The sequence below is a fragment of the Rana temporaria genome, chromosome 8, assembly GCF_905171775.1.
Source record: "Rana temporaria chromosome 8, aRanTem1.1, whole genome shotgun sequence".
Classification (NCBI taxonomy): Eukaryota; Metazoa; Chordata; class Amphibia; order Anura; family Ranidae; genus Rana; species Rana temporaria.
Window position 1 is genome coordinate 167,134,671 of NC_053496.1, and position 26,214 is coordinate 167,160,884.

The 26,214-nt window shown below is 47.4% G+C and overlaps 2 protein-coding genes across 2 annotated transcripts in view; one reads left to right on the forward strand and one right to left on the reverse strand.

The window, feature by feature from the left end:
• The window catches only part of LOC120909873 (gastrula zinc finger protein XlCGF57.1-like), a 30,087-nt gene extending 4,100 nt beyond the window's left edge, over window positions 1-25,987 (forward strand). The window contains exons 2-8 of the mRNA XM_040321642.1: window positions 4,058-4,141; window positions 12,629-12,726; window positions 12,824-12,950; window positions 13,399-13,494; window positions 17,082-17,179; window positions 22,364-22,463; window positions 24,326-25,987. Of these exons, the coding sequence (XP_040177576.1) occupies window positions 4,108-4,141; window positions 12,629-12,726; window positions 12,824-12,950; window positions 13,399-13,494; window positions 17,082-17,179; window positions 22,364-22,463; window positions 24,326-25,563 (1,791 nt within the window). The 5' untranslated portion in view covers window positions 4,058-4,107 and the 3' untranslated portion in view covers window positions 25,564-25,987. The remainder of the gene's footprint in view (window positions 1-4,057; window positions 4,142-12,628; window positions 12,727-12,823; window positions 12,951-13,398; window positions 13,495-17,081; window positions 17,180-22,363; window positions 22,464-24,325) is intronic.
• The window catches only part of LOC120909931 (oocyte zinc finger protein XlCOF6.1-like), a 487,791-nt gene that overhangs the window by 417,029 nt on the left and 44,548 nt on the right, over window positions 1-26,214 (reverse strand). The gene's annotated exons all lie outside the window — the stretch shown is intronic.

The following is a 26,214-nucleotide window of genomic DNA, read 5'->3' on the forward strand; positions in this document are numbered from 1 at the left end:
GGTGCAGCCTGTCAGTGCCACATCAGTGCCCACCAGTGCAGCCCATCGGTGCCACCTCATTAGTTCCCACCAGTGCAGCCTATCAGTGTCCATCAGTGCCACTTCATTGGTGTCTATCAGTGCCCACCAGTGCCACTTCATCAGTGCAGCCCATCAGTGCCACCTCATCAATGCACCAGTGCATCCCATCATTGCCCACCAGCGCATATCACTAGTGCATCACATTAGTGCCAACCAGTGCGTCACCTCAGTGCCAACCAGTGCGTCACCTCAGTGCCAACCAGTGCGTCACCTCAGTAGTGCCAACCAGTGCGTCACCTCAGTAGTGCCAACCAGTGCGTCACCTCAGTAGTGCCAACCAGTACAGCCCAATGTCATTCACTCATCAATGCCCACCAGCCTAGCACAAGACTCTATTTGTCCCTGGCCCTGACGTGCTGCTGCCCCACCTCTGCCTACAATCCCCAGAATGCAGAGCGGGCCGGTAACAGCCAATCGGCGGCCGCCGCTGCCGACATCCTCCACTGTGAAGAAAACGTCCCCTGACTGCTGCGCGTCCCGCCTCTGCCTACAAACCCCAGAATGCAGCGCAGGCCGGCAGTTACCGGCCCGCGCTGCATTCTGGAGCTTGTAGGCAAAGGCAGGGGGCGCAGCAGTCAGGGGACGTTTTTTTTCCAGAGTGGAGGATGTCGGCAGCGGCGGCCGCCGATTGGCGGTTACAGGCCCGCTGCCGACTTCCTAAAACTAAAAAAAAAAAGTCAGCACAGATAGCAGCGAGCAGGCCCCTCCTCCTCTGGGTGTAAACAGAGGGAAGGGCCGCCGCGCTGGGTGTACCAAGATGGCCGCGGCTCCAGGGCTAGGCCCAAGCCGTGGCCTTTCCTGATGCTGTGACCGCGGCGGCAATCCGCGGATTGCCGCCGCGGTCACAGCATCAGGAAAGGCCGCGGCTTCGGCCTAGCTCCGGAGCCGAGGCACCGCCAACGGCCATGTTAAATATCGGCCTAATTTGGACGAAAATCGTCCGATGCCGATTCCTCCAAAACGGGCAAATATCGGCCGATATATCGGCCTGCCGATATATCGGTCGACCTCTACTTGGGACCATGGATTTAGGTGAGTAAAAAGGGACATTATGATTAGGTTTTTTACATTTTTATTCCAACATTTAGCCAGAGCAGTGGTCTTCAAACTGCAGCTGGGGGCCAGAAGCGCCCCTTTGCTTGCTTTTATCCGGCCCTTGGGGCACTATTCCTTCTGTTGACGCCAACGATGGAGCACCATTCCTCCCACTGACACCAACAATATGGCAGAATTCCTTCCATTGACACCAATGATGAGGCAGAGTTCCTTCCATTGACACCAATGATGAGGCAGAGTTCCTTCCATTGACACTGAAAATGGAGCAGAATTCCTTCCATTGACACCAACAGTGGGGCAGAATTCTTTCAATTGACACCAACAGTGGGGCAGAATTCCTTTTTATTGACACCAACAATGTGGCACTATTCCTTACATTGACACCAACAATGGGAAAGAACTCCTTCCAACGGGCTGGATTCAGGTAGATTTGCGCTTTTTTTACGGAGGCGCAGGGCAACGTTTTTGCCCTGCGCCCCCGCAAATTTACTGCGCTGCCCTTGATTCACGGAGCAGTAGCTCCGTAAATTGCGTGGGCGTGCCGGCAAAATGCCCGGCGTAAGCGCGCGCAATTTAAATGATCCCGTAGGGGGCGGGAATCATTTAAATTAGGCGCGTTCCCGCGCCGATCGTAGAGCGCATGCTCCGTCGGGAAACTTTCCCGACGTGCATTGCGGCAAATGACGTCGCAAGGACGTCATTTGCTTCAAAGTGAATGACGTCCAGCGCCATTCACGAATCACTTACGCAAACTACGTAAATTTGAAATTTCGCGACGCGGGATCGACGGGTATACGTAACATTGGCTGCCCCTGCTAATAGCAGGGGCAGCCTTACGCGAAAACCGCCGTACGGAAACGACGTAAACTGCGTACGCAGGGCTCGCGTAACGTTGTGAATCGGCGTTAGTATGCAATTGGCATACTATACGCTGAGCACAACGGGAACGCCACCTAGCGGCCATCGCAAGAATGTAGCCTAAGATATGCGTGGCATAAGAGCCTTATGCGGCGCATATCTTAGGCTGCAGTCGGCGTAACGAGGTTCCTGAATCAGGAGCATTCGTTACGCCGGGGCAAGTAAGCAATTGCGCTGTGTAACTATGGTTACACAGGCGCAATTGCTTCTTGAATCCAGCCCATTGACACCAATGATTGCACAGAATTCCTTCCATTGACACCAACAATGGGGCAGAATTCCTTCCAATGACACAACAATGGGGCAGAATTCCTTCCAATGACACAACAATGGGGCAGAATTCCTTCCAATGACACAACAATGGGGCAGAATTCCTTCCAATGACACAACAATGGGGCAGAATTCCTTCAAATGACACCAACAATGGGGCACTATTCCTTCTATTGATACCAACGCTGGGGCACTAATCCTTCCATTGACACCAAAGATGAGGTGGAGTTCCTCCTTCCACTGACAGGGCATTGATTACTCCAACTGGATTCCAGGACATTTTCTACTCCCACTGGCCCTAGTCTCCCCCGCCCCCCCCCCCCCAAATCTGAAGGACAGTAAACTGGCCCTTTGTTTGGGAAGTTTGGAGACCCCTGGGCTAGAGAGTGGAAAAGTTGTGAGGCAGGTAAAGGGGAGCCCTGAGATCAGGTTTAATCCAATAATTTTTTGTGTATCTGTTATACAGTTTCCTACCTGGAGGTCCTGCCAGTAACACCACTTTGTGTTCCAGGCTGACAACCCCAAGCCATTGCCTGTCAATTAGTAGTAGTGTTGTCACCCTTCCGGGTGCGCTTCATCAGCTGGGCATTGGGCTGCCTATTCGATCCATCACATAAGGGAGTCCAACAGTCAACCGAAGGAGCTTGCACAACAGCTGACAACATTGGGGTAGATTCAAAAAGCAATTGCGTCTGCGTAACCATAGTTACGCAGCGCAATTGCTTAGTTGCGCCGGCGTATCGAATACTCCTGATTCAGGAACCTCGATACGCCTACTGCAGCCTAAGATATGACTGGCATAAGGCTCCTTACGCCGTCATATCTTAGGCTGCATTCTTACGCAGGCCGCTAGGTGGCGTTTCCGTTGTGGTCAGCGTAGAGTATGCAAATTGCATACTAACGCCGATTCACAACCCTACGCGAGCCCTGCGTACACAGTTTACGTCGTTTGCATACGTCGGTTTTTGCGTAAGGCTGCCCCTGCTATTAGCAGGGGTAGCCAATGCTACGTATACCCGTCGTTCACCGCGTCGCGTTTTTGAAAAATTACGTCGTTTGCGTAAGTGAATCGTGAATGGCATGCGCACTACGCTCGGCGGGGGAACGCGCCTAATTTAAATGATCCACGCCCCCTACGGGATCATTTAAATTACGCGCCCTTACGCCGGGCAGTTTTCCGGAGCGCACACGCAATTTACGGAGCTACTGCTCCGTGAATCAAGCGTAGCGCAGGAAATTTACGGAGGCGCAGCAGGAAAACGGTGCGCTGCGCCTCCGTAAGAAATGGGCAAAGCTACCTGAATCTACCCCATTGAAGTTAATTTTGAGGCAATCAGAGAAATACCGCCTTATGACCCCTAGATGTAGCTGGCGGTCATAGTAAATACGTACTTCTTTCCTATGATTATCAGCTCCATCTAGTTGCCTTAATTCAATATTTTTCTGGTTCGTTCTATGAAGAACATTCAACCTGGAGAGGAAATAGCCTAATAACATTTGATTTTGTCCCATTCACATAGACAAAGTGTAGTTATGCAGGATGAATAGCTCTGCGTATTTTTTATGAATACATCTCTGTGTGTTGTTATTGGGACTCTCACCCAGATGCTAGAGCTGTATAGTTCTAATAAAGGCTACATGAATTATGTTATAGAGTTTGGAAATATTGTTTTATAATTTATTTTTGTTTATTTTAATGCTTTTTTATGATTTTCTTGTACTCTGAACTCAGGCAGGAGCTGGAGTTGGGGGCATATTTAGAAGGAACTGTAAGAGGACATCATGATGGAGAACCGGCCTCCCTTCACATTAAAGGGTAAGAGGAGACTTTCATTTTTGGTATTGAGGATCCCCCTAGATCAGGGGTCGGCAACCCGCGGCTCCGGAGCCGCATGCGGCTCTTTTAAACCTTTGCCGCGGCTCCGGGACACCTTTTGCGGCCAGCGGAGGACTTTGCACAGCGATCCCGGAGTTAACAGTTCGGGCGCGCTGTGACAAATGTCCCGCCCTCCTCCTAGCAGACTAGCTTGTGTGATAGAGCCAGTGTGCTGTCTGTCACACAAGCTGGTCTAGAGGAGGAGGGCGGGACATTTGTCAGCGCGCCAGTGTGGGGGAGCATCGTGACACAGCACAGATCAGTAAGGCTTACAATGAGGGGGCTGCCTTGCGATGGTGACGGGAGCTAATTATTTTTAATGATGATGATGGTGGGAGGGGGGGGGGGGCTGGCTTGCGATGGTGAGGGGAGCTGATGATTTTTTAATGATGAATCATCATTAAGAAATCATCAGCTCCCCTCACCATCGCAAGCCAGCCCCCCCCCTCCCACCATCATCATCATTAAAAAATCATCAGCTCCCCTCACCATCGCAAGCCAGCCCCCCCCCCACCATCATCATTGATGATGATGGGGGGGGGGGGGGCTGACCTGCGATGGTGGGGGGAGCTGATGATTTTTTTATGATGATGATAATGGTGGGGGCTGGCATGATTTTTTAATGATGATAGTGGGGGCTGGCATGATTTTTTAATGATGATGATGATGGTGGGGGCTGGCATGATTTTTTAATGATAATGATGATGGGGGCTGGCATGATTTTTTTATGATGATGGTGGGGGCTGGCATGATTTTTTAATGATGATGGTGGGGGCTGGCATGATTTTTTAATGATGGTGGGGGCTGGCATGATTTTTTAATGATGATGATGGGGGATGGCATGATTTTTTTTATGATGATGGTGGGGGCTGGCATGATTTTTTAATGATGATGGTGGGGGCTGGCATGATTTTTTTATGATGATGGTGGGGGCTGGCATGATTTTTTAATGATGATGGTGGGGGCTGGCATGATTTTTTAATGATGATGGTGGGGGCTGGCATGATTTTTTGATGATGGTGGGGGGCTGGCATGATTTTTTGATGATGATGATGGTGTCGGCTGGCTTGCGATGGTGAGGGGGCTGATGATTTTGTAATGATGATGGTGGGGGGGGGGGGGGCTGATGATAGTGAGGGGGGGGGCTGATGTAATTAATGATGGTGGGGCTGATGATTTTGTAATGATGGTGGTGAAGGGCTGATGATGGTGAGGGGGGATGATGATTTTGTAATGATGATGGTGAGGGGGGCTGATGATTTTGTAATGATGATGATGATTGCATTTGCTGGGCATGTGGAGGTGGAATCTTATCCGATATTGGGAATGTGGAGGTGGAATCTTATCCGATATTGGGCATGTGGAGGTGGAATCTTGACAATATCAGATAAGATTCCACCTCCACATGCCCAGCAAATGCAATACTGTAAAATATCAATTAGCAGTGTTATATTTGTTTTAAATGTCGCAATTGTTTTGCGGCTCCCAGTTTTTTTTTTCATTCGGAAACGGGTCCAAGTGGCTCTTTATGTCTTAAAGGTTGCAGACCCCTGCCCTAGATACACATCCTCTGATATAAGGAGATAGTGGGCTGGATTCACAAAGAGTTACGCCGGCGTAACCAGTCACCAGTCATCTCTATGACCGTCGGAAGCCCGGGCGCGACGTTATGACGTCGCGCCCAGTACCCGGAAGTAAACAAAGCCGCAATCGCGGCTGTCGGTGTGAGATTGGTGAATGTTTTTTCACCGATTTCATGCTTGTAAGCCTGGAGGAGAGATGTAAAGTCTTATTGACCCCACACCTCTCCATAAATAGGACCTGTCACAATATATTCCTATTACAAGGGATGTTTACATTTCTTGTAATAGGAATAAAAGTGATCAAAAAAATAAAAAATAAAAGCGTAAAAATAAAAAAATTAAGTAAAATAAAAAGAAGTAAAATTAAGTAAAATAAACATATGTAAACGCCATTCAAACCCCACATATGAGGTATTGTCGCGTGCGTTAGAGCATGTGCAACAATTCTAGCACTAGACCGCCTCTGTAACTCGAAAATAGTAACCTGTAAAAATATTTAAAGCGTCGCCTATGGAGATTTTGAAGTACCGAAGTTTGGCGCCATTCCATGTGTGTGCGCAATTTTAAAGCGTGACATGTTAGGTATTTATTTACTCGGCATAACATCATCTTTCACATTATACAAAAAAAATTGGGCTAACTTTACTGTTTTGTTATTTTTTAATTCACGAAACCGTTTTTTTCCCCAAAAAAAGGTGTTTGAAAAATTATTGCGCAAATACTGTGCAAGAAAAAAAGTTGCAATGCCCGCCATTTTATTCCATAGGATGTCTGCTAAAAAAAAATATATAATGTTTGGGGGTTCTGATTAATTTTCTAGCAAAAAAATTTTATTTTTACATGAAGGAGAGAAGTGCCAAAATAGGCCCGGTGGTCAAGTGGTTAAAGGCACCAAGATATATGAACTCAAAGAGTAAGGTATAAATATAATTTATTCTGCGTATACCAAAAAGTCTGTTTATACATTAAAATAGAATCGTATATAAAACCACATGAGAACAATGATATAATGAAGCAAAAATGTATACGGGAGATGATTGCCCAATTATAAAGCCGACGTTTCGGAGAATTGTCTCTCTTTCCTCAGGGGAAAACGGACGGATCAGCCCGTGATCTACAAAATGTACATAAAGCGTTGGCATATGCAGATATAATGCAAAGTAAATAAGGTTGGTAAATACAACAAATTTAATCATCGCAATACTCCATACAACTTGTTAAAAACAAAGGGCTAGATTCAGCAACCAGATACGGCGGCGTCATCGTAAATCTGCGCCATCATATCTTTACGCCGATTCTCAAAGGCAGATACGTTTAAAAAATAGGCTTCCTCTGCCGACGTAACTTGAATACGTCGGCGTATAATTGTGTGCAATTTTACGCTGGCCACTAGGTGGCGCTTCCGTCGTTTTCGGCGTAGAATATGCAAATGACCTAGATACTCCGATTCACAAATATACGTACGCCCAGGCGGTATTTTTTTACGTCGTTTACGTTAGGCTTTTTCGGCGTAAGGTTACTCCTGCTATTAGGTGGCGCACGCAATGTTAAGTATGGCCGTCGTTCCCACGTCAAAATTTGAATTTTTTACGTCGTTTGCGGAAGTCGTTTGCGAATAGGGCTGGACGGAATTTATGTTCACGTCGAAACCAATACATCCTTGCGTCGTACTTTAGAGCAATGCACACTGGGATATGTACACGGACGGCGCATGCGCCGTTCGTAAAAAACATCAATCACGTCGGGTCACCAAGAATTAACATAAAACACGCCCCCTCATCCACATTTGAAACTACGCGCGCTTACGCCGGCCCCATTTACGCTACGCCGCCGTAACTTAGAAGGCAAGTGCATTGTGAATACAGCACTTGCCTCTCTAACTTACGGCGGCGTATCGTAAATACGATACGCTGAGCCGCCGTAACTATGCGCGCCCCTACCTGAATCTAGCCCAAAGAAATAAGCAATGTAGCGCCCTGGAGTTGCTGGTGAATTCGGAAAAATGGGTATATAGAATTCAATTGGTGCTAGATGTCTGCTGGCGTTCCCTATTCACCCATGCTGGAGTCCACACAACTAAAACCTGTAATTTGATTAAATAAATTCAATATAAAAAATTTGCTGACTTTCTAGTAAGAATTGTTAATTTTAGAGGCAGACTGCCTGCAGCTGAATACAAATGGATATATGTTGGTAGCTAATAGCCATTACATCCTGAAAAAACATGTGCGAGGCAATGCTTGGTTTAGTGCCGCATCAGACTTGTCAGGGAAGGCTAGCATCTTCAAAAAAATGTGTCTGAACTCAGGGAAAATGTAGACTGCGTGATAGAGATTTTTGTATAAATATATTTAAACACATTGGCCCGGATTCACAGACATCGGCGCATATTTATGCCGCCGTAGCGTATCTTCTTTACGCTACGCCGACGCAGCGCAGAGAGGCAAGCACTGAATTCACAAAGCACTTGCTCCCAAATCTGCGCTGGGTTTCTCAGGCGTAAGTCGGCGTAAGTGGAAGTGGGCGTGAGCCATGCTAATGAGGCGTGACCCCATGCAAATGATGGGCCGAGCGCCAGACAGATACGTATTGCCAACTGCGCATGCGACGTCCCGTGGGCGCGTCTCAGTGCGCAAGCTCACAATCACGTCGGAACAACTGCCTAAGATACGCCGGATCACTGCCTACGGCGTGAACGTAACCTACGGCCAGCCCTATTCATGTACAACGTAAAATACGCCGGCTTGTGTTCCCTGGTGCAGCCCTTTGCATGGATGCTGATGAGTTACACCTCCTTTATGGGGCATAACTTTACGCCGTACGTACTTGCCGGGCGCAAGTACGATCGTGAATCGGCGTATCTCCCTCATTTCCATATTTGCATAGAAAATCAATGGGAGCCGCACATGCGCCCAGCGTAAATATGCGCCCACGATACGCCGGCGTAGGCAAGTTACGTCGGTCGGATGAAGCCTATTTTCAGGCGTATCTAGTTTTGTGGGCACGACGCACAGATACGACGGCACATATTTGCATTTACGCGGCGTATCTAGAGATACGTCGGCGCAAGTGCTTTGTGAATCCGGGCAATTCTTTTAATGTTTTATCTAAATTCAGATATGTTTAATTTTGACCACTAGATGGCAGCCTGATACTGCAATATCCAGGCCACTACCCAAAAACTACCCAAACACTTGTTACACAGTTGTAACCAAAAAAAAAAATGTTGTCTTGAGAGAACCGCAGCATAAACCAGACTCCTTGCTGGAATGCTGAGGTGTCTCTCAGTGTATGGTTAAATACCTCCCCCAGCCAATTGAGTGAACACAGCGCAATGTGCTGCAGCTGTGATCACTTGGCAGGGGGGGGGGGGGGGGGTCGAGGCTACAGTGTTCCTTGAATTTATTTCATCAAATTACAGGTTTTAGTTGTGTGGACTCCAGCATGGGTGAATGGGGAACGCCAGCAGACATCTAGCACCAATTGAATGCTATATACCCATTTTTCCGAATTCACCAGCAACTCCAGGGCGCTACATTGCTTATTTCTTTGTTTTTAACACGTCGTATGGAAGGTTATATATGGAGAACATGTACCAAGTTGTGAGTATTGCGATGATTACATTTGTTGTATTTACCAACCTTATTTACTTTGCATCATATCTGCATATGCTAACGCTTTATGTACATTTTGTAGATCACGGGCTGATCCGTCCGTTTTCCCAGAGAGACAATTCTTCGAAACGTCGGGTTTATAATCGGACAGTCATCTCCCGTATACTTTTTTGCTTCATTATATCATTGTTCTCATGTGGTTTTATAACTGTTCCATATTCGATTCTATTTTAATGTATAAACAGACTTTTTGGTATACGCAGAATAAATTACTGTATTTTCCGGCGTATAAGACGACCCCCTAATTTTCCAGGAAAAATGTTGGTTTTGGGATATACTCACTGTATAAGACTACCCCCTTCCTACTAGTCTTTCTGGAAGCTAAGGGGTAGCCAGAACCGCTGACAGAAACAGGCTTTTTCAAATCTCACTGTGCCATTACATGCCCCCACTGTGCCATCACTTGCCCCCACTGTGCCATCACTTGCCCCTCACTGTGCCATCACTTGCCCCTCACTGTGCCTGAACTTGCCCCCACTGTGCCATCACTTGCCCCCACTGTGCCATCACTTGCCCCTCACTGTACCATCACTTGCCCCTCACTGTGCCTGAACTTGCCCCTCACTGTGCCTGAACTTGCCCCCACTGTGCCATCACTTGCCCCTCACTGTGCCATCACTTGCCCCTCACTGTGCCATCACTTGCCCCCACTGTGCCATGACTTGCCCCTCACTGTACCATCACTTGCCCCTCACTGTACCATCACTTGCCCCTCACTGTACCATCACTTGCCCCTCACTGTGCCATCACTTGCCCCTCACTGTGCCATGACTTGCCCCCACTGTGCCATGACTTGCCCCTCACTGTACCATCACTTGCCCCTCACTGTGCCATCACTTACCCCTCACTGTGCCATCACTTGCCCCTCACTGTACCATCACTTGCCCCTCACTGTGCCATCACTTGCCCCCACTGTGCCTGAACTTGCCCCCCCCCCCCCCCCAGTGCAATCACCGCAAACAGACAGTGCAATCACTCACTTTTTTTCTGAATAGACTTGCAGGCGGTGACAGTCTCCGTGCTGCGCGCGTCAATGATTTGAAAGCCGCGCCGTGTTCTGTGATAGACGGAACACAAATTTTCCCAGCAGCGCCTCTGTTCTGTGTTCCGCCTATCACGGATGTCCTCTCGTCCGAGGATGAGAAGGCATCTGTGATAGGAGGAACACTGAACAGAGGCGCTGCTGGGAAAATTTGTGTTCCGCCAATCACGGAACAGTCTGAGGAGAAGGAGCGTCTTTTAAATCATTGACGCTCGCAGCACGGAGACCGTCCCCGGCGTATAAGACGACCCCCGACTTTGGATGCATTTTTTTGCATCCAGAAAGTCGTCTTATACGCCGGAAAATACGGTATATTTATACCTTACTCTTTGAGTTCATATATCTTGGTGCCTTTAAAGTCCACTAGGGGATCTCCCTTCTGTTTCTCGATTCATTAATTGGATGTGGCACTTTTTCTTAGAGACGACTACCGATAACATTTTTGGTGTGAGGAAAGGAGTGCTAATAACCGAAAAGCCTGTCAGCACGCTGCTTACACTGATAATCAGCGCACTGATCATCAGTGTCTTGATAATCAGTGCAGCCCCATCAGTGCTTATCAGTTCCACCTCATCAGTTCCACCTCATCAGTGCAGCCTTATCAGTGCCCATCAGTGCAGCTTATCAGTGCAGCTCATCAGTAAAATTTGCAAAATGTTATAATAGAAAAACGTTTTTTTCTCCAAAAATGTCAGACTCTTTTGGTTTGTTTAGCAAAAAACAAGACCCAGTGGTAATTAAATACCACCAGAAGAAAGCTCTATCTGTCTCAAAAAAGGATAAACATGTCATATAGGTACAGTGTTGCATGACCGCACAATCGTCATTCCGAGTGTGATAGCCCTGAAAGCTGAAAATTGGCCTGGGCAGGAAGGAGGTGAAAGTGCCTGGTATTAACCACTTAAGCGCCGGACCATTTTGTTGCTAAATGCCCAGCCCAGGCCAGGCCAGACAATTGCGCGGTCGTGCGATGTGGCTCCCAAACAAAATTGGCGTCCATTTTTCCCCACAAATAGAGCTTTCTTTTGGTGGTATTTGATCACCTCTGCGTTTTTTTATTTTTTGCGCTATAAACAAAAATAGAGCAACAATTTTGAAAAAAAATGCAATATTTTTTACTTTTTGCTATAATAAATATCCCCCAAAAACATATATAAAATTTTTTTTTTCCCTCAGTTTAGCCGATACGTATTCTTCTACCTATTTTTGGTAAAAAAAATCGCAATAAGTGTTTATCGGTTGGTTTGCGCAAAATTTATAGCGTTTACAAAATAGGGGATAGTTTTATTGCATTTTTATAAAAAAAAATTTTTTTACTACTATTGGCGGCGATCAGCGATTTTTTTCGTGACTGCGACATTATGGCGGACACTTTGACAAATTTTTGGGACCATTGTCATTTTCACAGCAAAAAATGCATTTAAATGGCATTGTTTATTGTGAAAATGACAATTGCAGTTTGGGAGTTAACCACAGGGGGCGCTGTAGGAGTTAGTGTTCACCTAGTGTGTGTTTACAACTGTAGGGGGGTGTGGCTGTAGGACTGACGTCATCGATCAAGTCTCCCTATAAAAGGGATCACTCGATCGATGCAGCGGCCACAGTGAAGCACGGGGAAGCCGTGTTTACATACGGCTCTCCCCGTTCTTCAGCTCCGGGGAGCGATCGCGACGGAGCGGCTATAAACGAATAGCCGCGCCGTCGTCCCGGATCGCTCCCCGAGGTAAGCCGCACGCAGCGGAGGGGGTCCCGATAGGACCCCCGACCCGCTAGAAGGCAGGGACGTATATATACGCCCATCTGCCTGTACGTGCCATTCTGTGGGCGTAAATTGGCGTGCGGCGGGCGTTAAGTGGTTAAAGTGGGTAACTGAAAGCTGGAGCTAGAAGTTTGTTGGTTACTTTGCACAGCTGCTTCAGTTTTAATATATGCCCCCAATAGAAACAATAGGGGAATTTCCCAAACCTGGAGTAGACAGAATCTGAAGCAGCTGTGCATAGTAACCAATCAGCTTTTAGCTATAGCTTCTTCAGTTAAGCTCTGAAATTTAAAGCTAGAAGCTGATTGGTTGCCATGAACAGCTGCTTCCCCCTCAGAGTATTGAAGTAAATGTGTGTGTTTCTTACAGATGGATCCAGTAACAGAAATCCCTCAGAGAGATGTCCCCGTCCTCTGTATTCCCGGGACTCCACACAGGAACATCAAAAGATTATCCAGGATTATCAGGTAAGAGAAATTGAGCAATTAAAATTAAAATTCATAATATTATGTTTCTTTTTATAATAAGAAAGATTTTACAAAGAACAGAACATGTCTTACCCAGGGTGAAGGAGTCATTGTTGTCAAAGTTGAAGAAGAGGAAGAAGAAGAAGACGCAGAAGATGAAGAAGAGATGTATGAGATGGGTGATCAGCAATACAAGGGGGACGTTCCTCCAGAGATCAGCACAGGTGAGGAATAAACACTAAATCCAGAGAAGAGTCCCAGATTCTCCTTGTTCAGTCACTACAACAATCTCTTATTTTTTAATGGCACCTCAAACAACAGCTTAGTACCAAAAAGGGTACATAAGCTACTTTGGTGCCAAACGCGTTGCGTCCCTCAGGTGTGAATGCAATCTCAATCCAGAGAAGAGCCCCAGATCCTCCTTGTTCAGTCACTACAACAATCTCTTCTTCTCCCCCCTCCTCTGTCAGTAGACAGTAATGGGGAGACAGTATGTGCCCAGTGGGGGAGTCAGGAGACATCAGACTATATTAGACTCCGGATCTCCTCACATCGTCATTGTGTGTTACCAGCCAAGAGACGTGACCAGTCTCCCCCCCCCCCCCACACACACACTCTGGGGTCTCCCATACATCTCAGTACAGGGGGCTTCACTCTCATCTTTATTCACAGAACCCGGAGACACTCAGAGAGACGTCAAAGCTGAGGAGGAGGAAGAAGGACATGTGAGGTTTAAAGAGGAGGACATTCCTATAGAAATCAGCACAGGTAAAACATAAAGGAAATTTGCACAGAATATTTTTGCTCAGAGGACAGATGTAGATGCCAGCAGCCCCCCCCCCCCCCAATCTACAAACTGGCACAGGGAGGTGAGGGTGGGACACAGCTTTTGGTTGGCTACTTCCTGCTAATCCACTTTCTCTGCCCATCCAATACGTTGTATGTAACATCATAGACGTGCCTGGGCTGGATGTGAGAAGCAGATCTGCCAGGAGGAGCGCAACAGGGCAGGTAACTATGTATCACCTCCCCTTCTTTGTGTTGCTCTGCATAAGGGGGGGGGGGGTGCTGGATGGAAAAAAAACTTGCACAAAAGTGTATGCCCTTACTACCTTTATTGCAAACTGCTTAACATGCACTACTAACTCATGACCCTGCAATCTGCATAAAGGACTCCTGACCCTGCACCCCACATTACTGACTCCTGAGCCCTGCACTCTGATGCCTCACCCCTTAAACTGGAACTACATTGACTCCTCACCCTGCAGTACTGACTCCTTACTACACCCTGCATTAGAGACTCCTGACCCAGCACTACTAACTCCAGACCCTGCACCCTGCAATATTGACTTCAGACCCTGCACCCTGCAATATTGACTCCAGACCCTGCACCCCGAATTTGACTTCTGACCCTGCACTACTAACTCCAGACCCTGCACCCCACATTACAGACTCCTGACCCAGCACTACTAACTCCAGACCCTACCCTGACCCTGCACCCCATATTACAGAGTCCTGACCCTGCACCCCACATTACAGACTCCTGACCCAGCACTACTAACTCCAGACCCTACCCTGACCCTGCACCCCATATTACAGAGTCCTGACCCTGCACCCCACATTACAGACTCCTGACCCTGCACCCCACATTACAGACTCCTGACCCAGCACTACTAACTCCAGACCCTGCACCCTGCAATATTGACTCCAGACCCTGCACCCTGCAATATTGACTCCAGACCCTGCACCCCGAATTAGACTTCTGACCCAGCACTACTAACTCCAGACCCTGCACCCTGCAATATTGACTCCAGACCCTGCACCCCGAATTAGACTTCTGACCCAGCACTACTAACTCCAGATCCTGCACCCCACATTACTGACTCCTGAGCCCTGCACTGATGCCTCACACCTTAAACTGGAACTACATTGACTCCTCACCCTGCAGTACTGACTCCTTACTACACCCTGCATTAGAGACTCCTGACCCAGCACTACTAACTCCAGACCCTGCACCCTGCAATATTGACTCCAGACCCTGCACCCCGAATTAGACTTCTGACCCAGCACTACTAACTCCTGACCCTGCACCCTGCAATATTGACTCCAGACCCTGCACCCTGAATTTGACTTCTGACCCTGCACTACTAACTCCAGACCCTGCACCCCACATTACAGACTCCTGAACCATCACTACTAACTCCAGACCCTACCCTGACCCTGCACCCCACATTACAGACTCCTGACCCTGCACCCCACATTACAGACTCCTGACCCTGCACCCCACATTACAGACTCCTGACCCAGCACTACTAACTCCAGACCCTACACCCCACATTACAGACTCCTGACCCTGCACCCCATATCACAGACTCCTGACCCTGCACCCCACATTACAGACTCCTGACCTTGCACGTTGAATAACTGATTCCTGACCCTCACACCATGCATTACTGAATCCTGACCCTGTGGCCTGCATTACTAAATCCTGACCCTGTGGCCTACATTACTGGCTCCTGACCCCTGCATCATGCATTACTGGCTTCTGACCCCACACTCTGCATTTCTGATTCCTGACCCTACTACACCCTTGATTACTGACTCCTCACCCTTTACTACCGACTCATGACCCTTGCACCCTGCATTACTGACTCCTAAACGAGTGCCCTGCATTACTGTATTCTGTCCCTTGCACCCTGCATTACTGACTCCTAAACTTGTGCCCCGTGTTACTGTATTCTGTCCCTTGCACCCTGCATTACTGGCCCCTAACCCTGTGCCCTGTGTTTCTGATTCCTGACCCCTGTACCAAAACTAACAACTGACTCTGTAGCTTGGATTACAGACTCTTAAACCTTGCACTCTTCATTACTGAGTCTTCATCCTTAAACTTTGCAGTGACTCCTTATGCCTGCATTACCGATTCCTGACCCAGCACTGCTGACTTCTGACCACTTTTGGCTGCTGACCTTGCACTCTGTATAACGGACTCCTGACCCTGCACCTGGTATTACTGACTCCTGACTCTGCATCCTGCATTACAGACTCCTGACCCAGCACTACTTGAGTCTTGATCCTGCACTTTGCGTTATTGACTCACTACTTTTTCACCCTGTACTACTGACTTCTTCTGCATAATGTACTCCTGACCTTGCATTACAGACTTCTAACCCTGTGCCCTGCACTAATAACACTCGGCCCCTGCATCCTGAACTCCAGATCTTACACTCTGCTTTACTGACTTCTGACCACTGGACTACTGACGGTCTACCTTTGCACCATTACTGACTCCTCATTCTGGCACCTGCATTACTGACTCCTCATTCTGGCACCTGCGTTACTGACTCCTCATTCTGGCACCTGCATTACTGACTCCTCATTCTGGCACCTGCATTACTGACTCCTCATTCTGGCACCTGCATTACTGACTCCTCATTCTGGCACTTGCATTACTGACTCCTCATTCTGGCACCTGCGTTACTGACTCCTCATTCTGGCACCTGCCTTACTGACTCCTCATTCTGGCACCTGCGTTACTGACTCCTCATTCTGGCACCTGCATTACTGACTCCTCATTCTGGCACCTGCATTACTGACTCCTCATTCTGGCACCTGCATTACTGACTCCTCATTCTGGCACCTGCATTACTGACTCCTCATTCTGGCACCTGCATTACTGACTCCTGACTCTGCACTAGGGTTGTCCAGATACCGATACCAGTATCGGTATCGGGACCGATACCGAGTATTTGCACTAGTACTCGTACTCGCGCAAATACTCCCGATACCAAAATAGAATACTTTTTTTTTTTTTTTTGTGACATCGAACACAAATTGGATGGCACCATTGGATGGCACTGATAGGTGGCACTGGCATTGATTGAATGGCACTGATAGGTGGCACTGGCATTGATTGGGTGGCACTGATGAGATGCACTAATAAGCTGCCTCCCTGCACTGATGCACTAATGGGCACTGATCTGCACTGATAGGTGGCACTGGCTAGCTGCACTTTTGGGCACTGGCACCGATGAGCTGCACTGACAGTGATCACTCCTTCAATGATATGTAGTTTTCCAGTACCGTATGCTAAAAAACAGCCCCACACCATGATGTACCAGTTCTTCATAATTCTAAAGAAAATATCTTTGGTCTGTATTGTGGTTTGAAAACGGTCACATGACATTAAAAAAAAGTATCGGTATTCGGTATCGGCGACTACTTGAAAAAAAGTATCGGTACTTGTACTCGGTCCTAAAAAAGTGGTATCGGGACAACCCTACTCTGCACCCTGTTCTACCGATTTATGACCCTGCTCTCTACAGATCATATGAATATAAACATGTTTCTTACAGTTGGATCTAGTAATAGAAATGCCCCAGAGAGAAGTCCCAGTCCTCTTTATTCCCAAGATGGCACACAGGGTCGTCACAAGATCCCTCAGGATGATCAGGTAGGTGGAACCCAGAGCCTCGTCAAATGATGGGGAGGGTGGTGTTCAGATAAATGGATGTAATCATTTTCATAGTTAGGCTAAAAAAAGTTCATCCAGTTCAACCTATAGATAAATAAATACACAGAAGTCCTTCATATACACCATCCTATACCCACGGCTGATCTGGAGGAAGGCACAGAATCCCAATAAAGTACAGTGAAACCTCGCATTGCGAGTAACACGGTTAAAGAGCGCTTCGCAATACGAGCATTTTCTTTCTTTTTTAAAATCCTGACTTGGTTTGCAAGTGTTGTCTCGGAACACGAGCAGGATTCAAGCCTCTGCGGTGTGCAGTACCCCATTTGGCCAGAGGTGCGGGGGTGCCGGAGCCAATAGCAGCCGTTCGCAGGCGTTCGGAAATACTCAAACAATCGAAAGTACTTAGGGCCAGATTCACAAATGAGATACGACGGCGTATCTGCTAATACGCCGTCGTATCTCTTTTTCTATCTATGCGACTGATTCATAGAATCAGTTACGCATAGATATCCATAAGATCCGACATGTGTAATTGTTTTACACTGTCGGATCTTAGGATGCAATACCGCGGCCGCCGCTGGGGGGAGTTTGCGTCGTAAACCAGCGTCGGGTATGCAAATTAGGAGTTACGGCGATCCCCGACGTTTTTTCGCGTTCGCTACGTCGCCGCTAGTCTAGTTTCCCGTCGCAAAGTTAGTAGTTTTTTTTGGTGCCTTAACTTTACACAGCAATCGTATTGCTGTCTAAAGTATGGCCGTCGTTCCCGCGTCGAAATTTAAAAAATAACGTCGTTTGCGTAAGCCGTCCGGGAATACCGAATTACGCTACGCGCGTCGCCGTTCAAAAAAATGACGTCACTTCGCGCAAAGCACGGCGGGAGTTCAGGATACGGAGCATGCGCGGTAGGTCCGGCGCGGGAGCGTGCCTAATTTAAATGGCACACGCCCATTTGAATTGGCCCGCCTTGCGCCGGAGGCCGCCGGCGTAGGTTTTCATCGCAAGTGCTTGGTGAATCAGGCACTTGCGATGAAAAATTGCGGCGGTGTAACGTATGTACGATACGTTACGCCGTCGCTCTTCTATGTGAATCTGGCCCTTAGTTCCCGAGTCTTCCCCCCCACCTCTGGCCACATGCGGTATTGCATGCCATAGAAGTCAATGCGGAACAAAATATTTTCGTTTCCATTGACTTTTTTGGGGAAACTCGCTTTGCTATGCGAGTGCTTTGGATTCTCCTGGAACAGATTATGCTCGCAATCCAAGGTTCCACTGTATGATCAAATTTGCTCCAGATCCCCCAGGAGGCAATTGGATATTCCCTGGATCAACAATCTTTAGTGTTGATACTAATAAATGTTAGCATCCAGTTATATTTTGTGTATTTAGGAATACGTCTAAATCTTTTTTTTAACCTTTTGACCCCCAGGCCTTTTTTGGCACTTTTATTTTTACATGTAGCAATCAGTATTTTTTGGTAGAAAATTACTTAGAATCCCCAAACATTGGGCCAGATTCCCGTACAATTGCGGAAATCTGCGGCGGCGTAACGTATCACATTTACGTTACACCGCCGCAAGTTTTACGGGCAAGTGCTTGATTCACAAAGCACTTTCCTGTAAAGTTGCGTCGGCGTATCGTAAATCCGCCCGGCGCAAGCCCGCCTAATTCAAATGATCTGTGTAGGGGGCGTGGATCATTTAAATTAGGCGCGTTCCCGCGCCGAACGTAGTGCGCATGCTCCGTCGGGAAACTTTCCCGACGTGCATTGCGCTAAATGACGTCGCAAGGACGTCATTGGTTTCGACGTTAACGTAAATGGCGTCCAGCGCCATTCACGGACGACTTACGCAAACAACGTTAAATTTCAAATTTCGACGCGGGAACGACGGCCATACTTAACATTGGCTAGGCCACCTAGGGGGCAGCTTTATCTTTACGCCGCATATCTCTTACGGAAACTGTGTTAATTTACTGCGACGGGCAAGCGTACGTTCGTGAATCGGCGTAACGACTCATTTGCATATTCTTTTTCTTTTTTTTTTTTTTTTTTTTTAAAGTGTATTTTGTGCGTGTACTCGAGAGAGGAGCCGGACTGCAGGAGTTGGGAGTAGGCAAGCCTCCCCCAGAGGCAATCTGCCACCTTTCTCCATGCCCCGGGTGGCAATGGCGGGTGTGAGGGGGTCCTCCCACACAGCCCGCCCTACCTGCTCCGCTTTGAAGCCCAACGGGGCAGAGGGACTCCCTACCAGGGAGTGAGAGGATCTAACCCGCTCAACCAGCCCCGTTAGTCCTTCGCCTCTCTTTTTAGAGACCGCGTGGTCAAAGTGCGTGCATGTTAACTCCATTTCGAGTGCGTGTAAGTGTGGTGGTTTTTGTGGGAGGGGGTGGGCGTACTAAGCGCAGGCTTTCCTCGCATAGCACACCCACCGGGAGCCGGGCTGAGACCACCAAACTCAATTCACATGTAGCCGAGACCGGGATCCGAACCCCTGGCTGCAGAGGTGAATGGCTTGTCAGCGCAGTGCCAATCGCGTTGAGCCACCGCAGCTCCCTCATTTGCATATTCTATGCCGACCGCAATGGAATCGCCACCTAGCGGCCGGCCTAGAATTGCAGCCTAAGATCCGACGGTGTAAGTCACTTACACCTGTCGGATCTTAGGGAGATCTATGTGTAACCTGATTCTATGAATCAGTCGCATAGATACGACGGCCGGACTCAGAGATACGACGGCGTATCAGGAGATACGCCGTCGTATCTTCTTTATGAATCCGGCCCATTATATATAATTTTAAAGCAGAGGCCCTGGAGAATTAATTGGTGGGTTTTGCAGCAGATTTTCAAACGCAATTTTTGGAAAAAATACATTTTGAATTTTAATGCAAAAAAAAAAACACAATACAAAAAACCCAATTTGTTGGCAAAATATAAAAGACTATGTTATGCCGAGAAAATAGAAACCAAACATGTCACACTTTAAAATCACGCCCATACAATGGGCGCGAGGACAATGGGCACGAGTACAATGGTGACAATCGGCCTAAATTTTACTTTCCATAGGCAATGCTTTAAAAGCCTTTACAGGTTACCACTTTAGATTTACACAGGAGGTCTGGTGCTAAAATTATTGCCGTTTCTTGGTAATGCCTCACATGTGTGGGACAATCGCTGTTTGGGTGCGTTTAGGAATGACGCGTGCATTCGACCTTTGCACGTGAGCCCGGGGACAGAGGCACTTTACTTTTTTTTTCTTTTAATTCATTTGTTAATTATTATTTTTACACTTTTGCTTTAATTCCTTTTTTTTATTACTGTAAACATCCCTTGTGACAGCAATAGGCATGTGACAGGCACTATTTATGGAGAGACCCTGCGCTTTAAAGCATTTGCTCACACCAAGATCGATGTGATTAAATGCTTTTCATTTTTAAAAATGGCACTGTTTATATCTGAGTAAATTGGAAGTGTTTATAAGGTCTTCGCTTCCGGTTTACTATATCATAGAGCCGAACAACACTGATTCGGTCTTTGTACTGCGCTGTGATCAGCTGCTAAAAAGGCCGGCTGGTCGATCGGGACTCCCGGAGGGACTGGAAATCCCGGTAAGGCCTCAGAAGGTGGTGGGAGGGGGAACACCCCCCCCCAGCTGCTTGTAATAGCAATCCAGCGGCTACTTAGCTGCTAGGATTTCTTTTACAAGAGAGTTGATTATTGGCTCTAAAAAAGAAATGAAGGGTGACACCATGATGCATTGGGCTCACAGGAAGTGGGTTGAATGACAATGGCTATCATTTAACATGGAAGGCAGCAGAGAGGACTTTATGTGGGGTTCAGTGTTAAACAGAAGGTGAGTATTGCAGCAAAAGCTGATTTTTATATTTTTACATCTGTTCAATCTTATTTTTGTTTAATTTATTTGCAAACTTCTGTTTTAACCACTTGCCGCCCGCCAATGACATATTGACGTCGGTAAAGTGGTTGTAGAATCCTGACCGGACGTCATATGACGTCCTCAGGATTCTGAGCCGCTGCGTGCCCCCGGGGGCGCGCATTGCGGCGATCGTTGTTGCAGGGTGTCAGTCTGACACCCCGCAACACCGATCAAGGTAAAGAGTCTCTCACGGAGACTCTTTACCACCTTGTCCAATCACGGCTGTTCATGATGTAAATAGGAAATGCCGGTAATCGGCTTTTCCTCACTCGCGTCTGTCAGACGCGAGTAGAGGAGAGACGATCGGCTGCTCCTGTGACAGTTGGGGGTTTGTGCTGATCGATCATCAGCACAGCCCCCCCCCCCCCCGAGGATGCCCACTGGACCACCAGGGATGCCCACTGGACCATATAGACCACAGAAATAGAAAAAAAATAAAAAAAAAGGATGCCACCCTAGACCACCAGGGATGAGGAGGACACAAAAAATGGATGCCAATCAGTGCCGCAATGGATGCCAATCAGTGCCCACAATGGGCATCACTGATTGGCAGGCATTGTTTGGCACTGATTGGCATCAATTAGTACAACACATACAATAGTGCCCATCTATGCCCATCCGTGCCACCTACCAGTGCCCATCCATGCCGCCTATCAGTGCCCATCCATGCCGCCTATCAGTGCCCGTCCGTGCCGCCTATCCGTGCCCGTCCGTGCCGCCTATCCGTGCCCATCTGTGCCACCTATCCGTGCCCATGCGTGCCGCCTATCCAAGCCCATCCATGCCGCCTATCCGTGCCGCCTATCAGTGCCCATCAGTGCCGCATATTAGTGCCCATCAATGCCACCACATCAGTGCCACCTCATTGGTGCCCATCAGTGCCGCCTTGTCAGTGTAGTACCATCAGTGCCCATCAGTGAAGGAGAAAACATACTTATTTACAATGTTTTATAACAGAAACAAAAAAAAACATTTTTTTTCAAAATTTTCAGTCATTTTTTTTTTTTTTTTTTTGCAGAAAATAAAAATCCCAGAGGTGATCAAATACCACCAAAAGAAAGCTCTATTTGTGGGTGCAAAATGATAAAAATTTAGTTTGGGTACAGTGTAGCATGACCGCGCAATTGTCATTCAAAGTGCAACAGCACTGAAAGCTAAAAATTGGTCTGGGCGGGAAGGTCTATAAGTGCCCGGTATGGAAGTGGTTAAGTTACGTTTGTGTCCTTTTTCAGGATACAAATATAATTACTGTTAAAGAAGAAGCAGAAGAGACAAATGGGAGTGATGATGAGCCCTGTAAGGAGGAGGAAAAATCTTCAGAGATAGGCTCGGGTGAGTAATGAACCGTTAAAGCCCAAAGGTCTTACAGTATTTTCCGGCGTATAAGACGACTCCCTAATTTTCCAGCGAAAAATTTGGTTTTGGGATATACTAGCAGTATAAGACAACCCCCTTCCGACACGCCTCACTGTGCCCATTGCCTACCTCACTGTGCCGATCTCCATACCTTATCACTGTATGCAGAGTCAGACTTCGGGCGTCCATTGTTCAAAAGCCGCACCTCCTCCTCGTGCTGTTCCGTGATAGGAGGAACACTCAGTTTCCCAGCAGAGCCTGTGTTCGGTGTTCCGCCTATCACGGAGGTTGGAAACAGAGTGTTCCGCCTATCACGGAACAGCACGAGGAGGAGGTGCGGCTTTTGAACAATGGACACCCGCAATCTGACTGACTCTGCATTACAGGTACCAGCGTATAAGACAACCCCCGACTTTTGGGGGATATTTTTAAGTACAAAAGGTCGTCTTATACGCTGGAAAATACGGTAATTGTAGGCTGTGTCCCCATGCCATTGAAGTCAGTGCAGATCAAATTATTTTCGTTTCTATTGACTTCTATGGGGAAACTCGCTTTGATATGCAAGTGCTTTGGATTACGGGAATTCTCCTTGAACGGATTATGCTCGTAATCCAAGGTTCCACTGTACCACCAAAAGAAATCTCTGTCTGTCTAAAAAAAATATAAAAATGTCGTCATATGTGTACAGTGTTGCATGACTGCGCAATTCTCATTCAAAGTGGGACAGCGTTAAAAACTGAAAATCGGCCTGGGCAGGAAGGAGGGGAAAGTGCCCGGTAAGCAAGTGGTTAACCGCTTAACGACCGCCGCATGTATATGTACGTCCACAGAATGGCACGTACAGGCATATGGGCGTACAGGTACGTCCCTGCCTTTCCGCGGGTCGGGAGTCCGATCGGGACCCCCCCCCCCGCTACATGCGGCAATCGGATACCCGCGGGGAGCGATCCGGGACGACGGCGCGGCTATTCGTTTATAGCCGCTCCGACGCGATCGCTCCTCGGAGCTGAAGAACGGGGAGAGCCGTATGTAAACACGGCTTCCCAGTGCTTCACTGTGGCGGCTGCATCGATCGAGTGATCCCTTTTATAGGGAGACTCGATCGATGACGTCACTCCTACAGCCACACCCCCCTACAGTTGTAAACACACACTAGGTGAACCCTAACTCCTACAGCGCCCCCTGTGGTTAACTCCCAAACTGCAACTGTAATTTTCACAATAAACAATGCAATTTAAATGCATTTTTTGCTGTGAAAATGACAATGGTCCCAAAAATGTGTCAAAATTGTCCGAAGTGTCCGCCATAATGTCGCAGTCACGAAAAAAATCGCTGATCGCCACGATTAGTAGTAAAAAAAATATTTTTTTATAAAAATGCAATAAAACTATCCCCTATTTTGTAAACGCTATAAATTTTGCGCAAAGCAATCGATAAACGCTTATTGCGATTTTTTTTTTACCAAAAATAGGTAGAAGAATACGTATCGGCCTAAACTGAGGAAAAAAAAATGTATATATGTTTTTGGGGGATATTTATTATAGCAAAAAGTAAAAAATATTGCATTTTTTTCAAAATTGTCGCTCTATTTTTGTTTATAGCGCAACAAATAAAAACCGCAGAGGTGATCAAATACCACCAAAAGAAAGCTCTATTTGTGGGGAAAAAAGGACGCCAATTTTGTTTGGGAGCCACGTCGCACGACCACGCAATTGTCTGTTAAAGCGACGCAGTGCCGAATCGCAAAACCTGGCCTGGGCAATTAGCAACAAAATGGTCCGGGGCTTAAGTGGTTAAACAATCCTTTTTGTCCTTGTCATTATTTGCTTGTCTTCCAGATGGACGATATAAAAGATACAACGCGGAGAAACATCCCACTGTCTCGTCCGACAGTAAAACAGAAGACGATGACATTCCTGATCCCTCATCTATCATCACTGTACACATAGGAATGAGAATGTTTCCGTGTTCTAGGTGTGGCGAACGTTTTGATAGCAGAGATGAACTCACTTCACACCAGAAGACTCACGCAGCAGGGAAGATGTATTCATGCTCTGAGTGTGGGAAAAGTTTTACCCAGAAATGTCTTCTCCGGAGGCATCAAGCATGGCACAGTGGCGACACACCCTTTTCCTGTTCGGAATGCGGGAAGTGTTTTGTACAGAAGTCAGACGTCATCAGACATCAAAAAACTCACACAGGAGAGAAGCCATTCTCATGTCCCAAGTGCGGGAAATGTTTCTCCCGGAAGTCAAATCTCATCACACACGAGAAAGTTCACACTGGAGAGAAGCCATACTCTTGCTCTGTGTGCGGGAAATGCTTCAGTGTGGGATCCAACCTCGTCACCCACGAGAGAACGCACAGGGCCGAGAAGCCGTTTTCCTGTTCTGGGTGCGGGAAATCTTTCACCCAAAGAGGGCACTTGATTTCACATCAGAGAAACCACTCGGGGGAGAAGCCCTTTTCATGTGCTGAGTGCGGGAAATGTTTTTCATGGAGGAAACAACTTCTCACGCACCAGAGGAGCCACCGAGGCGAGAAGCCGTTTTCCTGTTCGGAGTGCGGGAAGTGTTTTACAGAGAGGAGCAATCTCGTCATTCACGAGAGAAGCCACAGAGCTGAAAAGCCTTTTTCCTGTTCAGAATGCGGCAAATGTTTCACCCGGAAAGAAACGCTCATAACGCATCAAAGGTCCCACACAGGGGAGAAACCGTTCTCCTGCGCTGAATGCGGCAAATGTTTTTCTCGGAAGTCATATCTTCTCACCCATGAGAAGGTTCACAGAGGGGAGAAGCCCTACTCTTGTTCGGAGTGCGGGAAATGCTTTACCGACAGATCAAACCTGGTCACTCATCAAAGGATCCACACTGGCGATCGCCCCTATTCGTGTTCTGAATGCGGGAGGGCTTTTACCCAGAAGTCTGACCTCGTCAGGCACGAAAAAATTCACACCGGGGATCAACCCTATTCGTGTTCTGAATGCGGCAAACAGTTTTCGGAGCGGTTTTCCCTCATGACACACCTGAGCTCACACAGGGGACAAGACGTTCCTGAGCCCGGAAGTGGCAGCTGAGTAACATTAGAGAGATGATGATACTCAGAAATAAACTGACGTTTTACATTTTAAAAACCGAGCAATAGTGAAAACAAAACCTTGGAAACAATGGTGGGAATTTTACTAAAACTGGAGTGTGCAAAATCTGATCCAGCTCTGCAAAGAAACCAATCAGCTTCCAGGTTTTATTGTCAAACCCTAAATCGCCATTCACACTAGTGCGATTCTAAAGTCGTGCGATTTTGATGCAACTTCACACTCTCTGGCACTAAAGTCACATCAACTTCAAGTCGCAGAGTCAGAACTGGGGTGATATTGAAACCAGTGGGCTGTGACTTGTCATGCGACTTTGTGTCCAAGGTCGCATGCCAAATCGTGTTAGCTTAACCCGTTCATCCATGGAAGGATTTACCCCCTTAACCACTTAAGCCCCGGAACCAAAATGCAGCTAAAACCCCAGGCCAGGTTTTGCGATTCGGCACTGCGTCGCTTTAACAGACAATTGCGCTGTTGTGCGACGTGGCCCCCAAACAAAATTGACGTCCTTTTTTCCCCACAAATAGAGCTTTCTTTTGGTGGTATTTGATCACCTCTGCGGTTTTAATTTTTTGAGCTATAAACAAAAATAGAGCGACAATTTTGGAAAAAATCCAATATTTTTTACTTTTT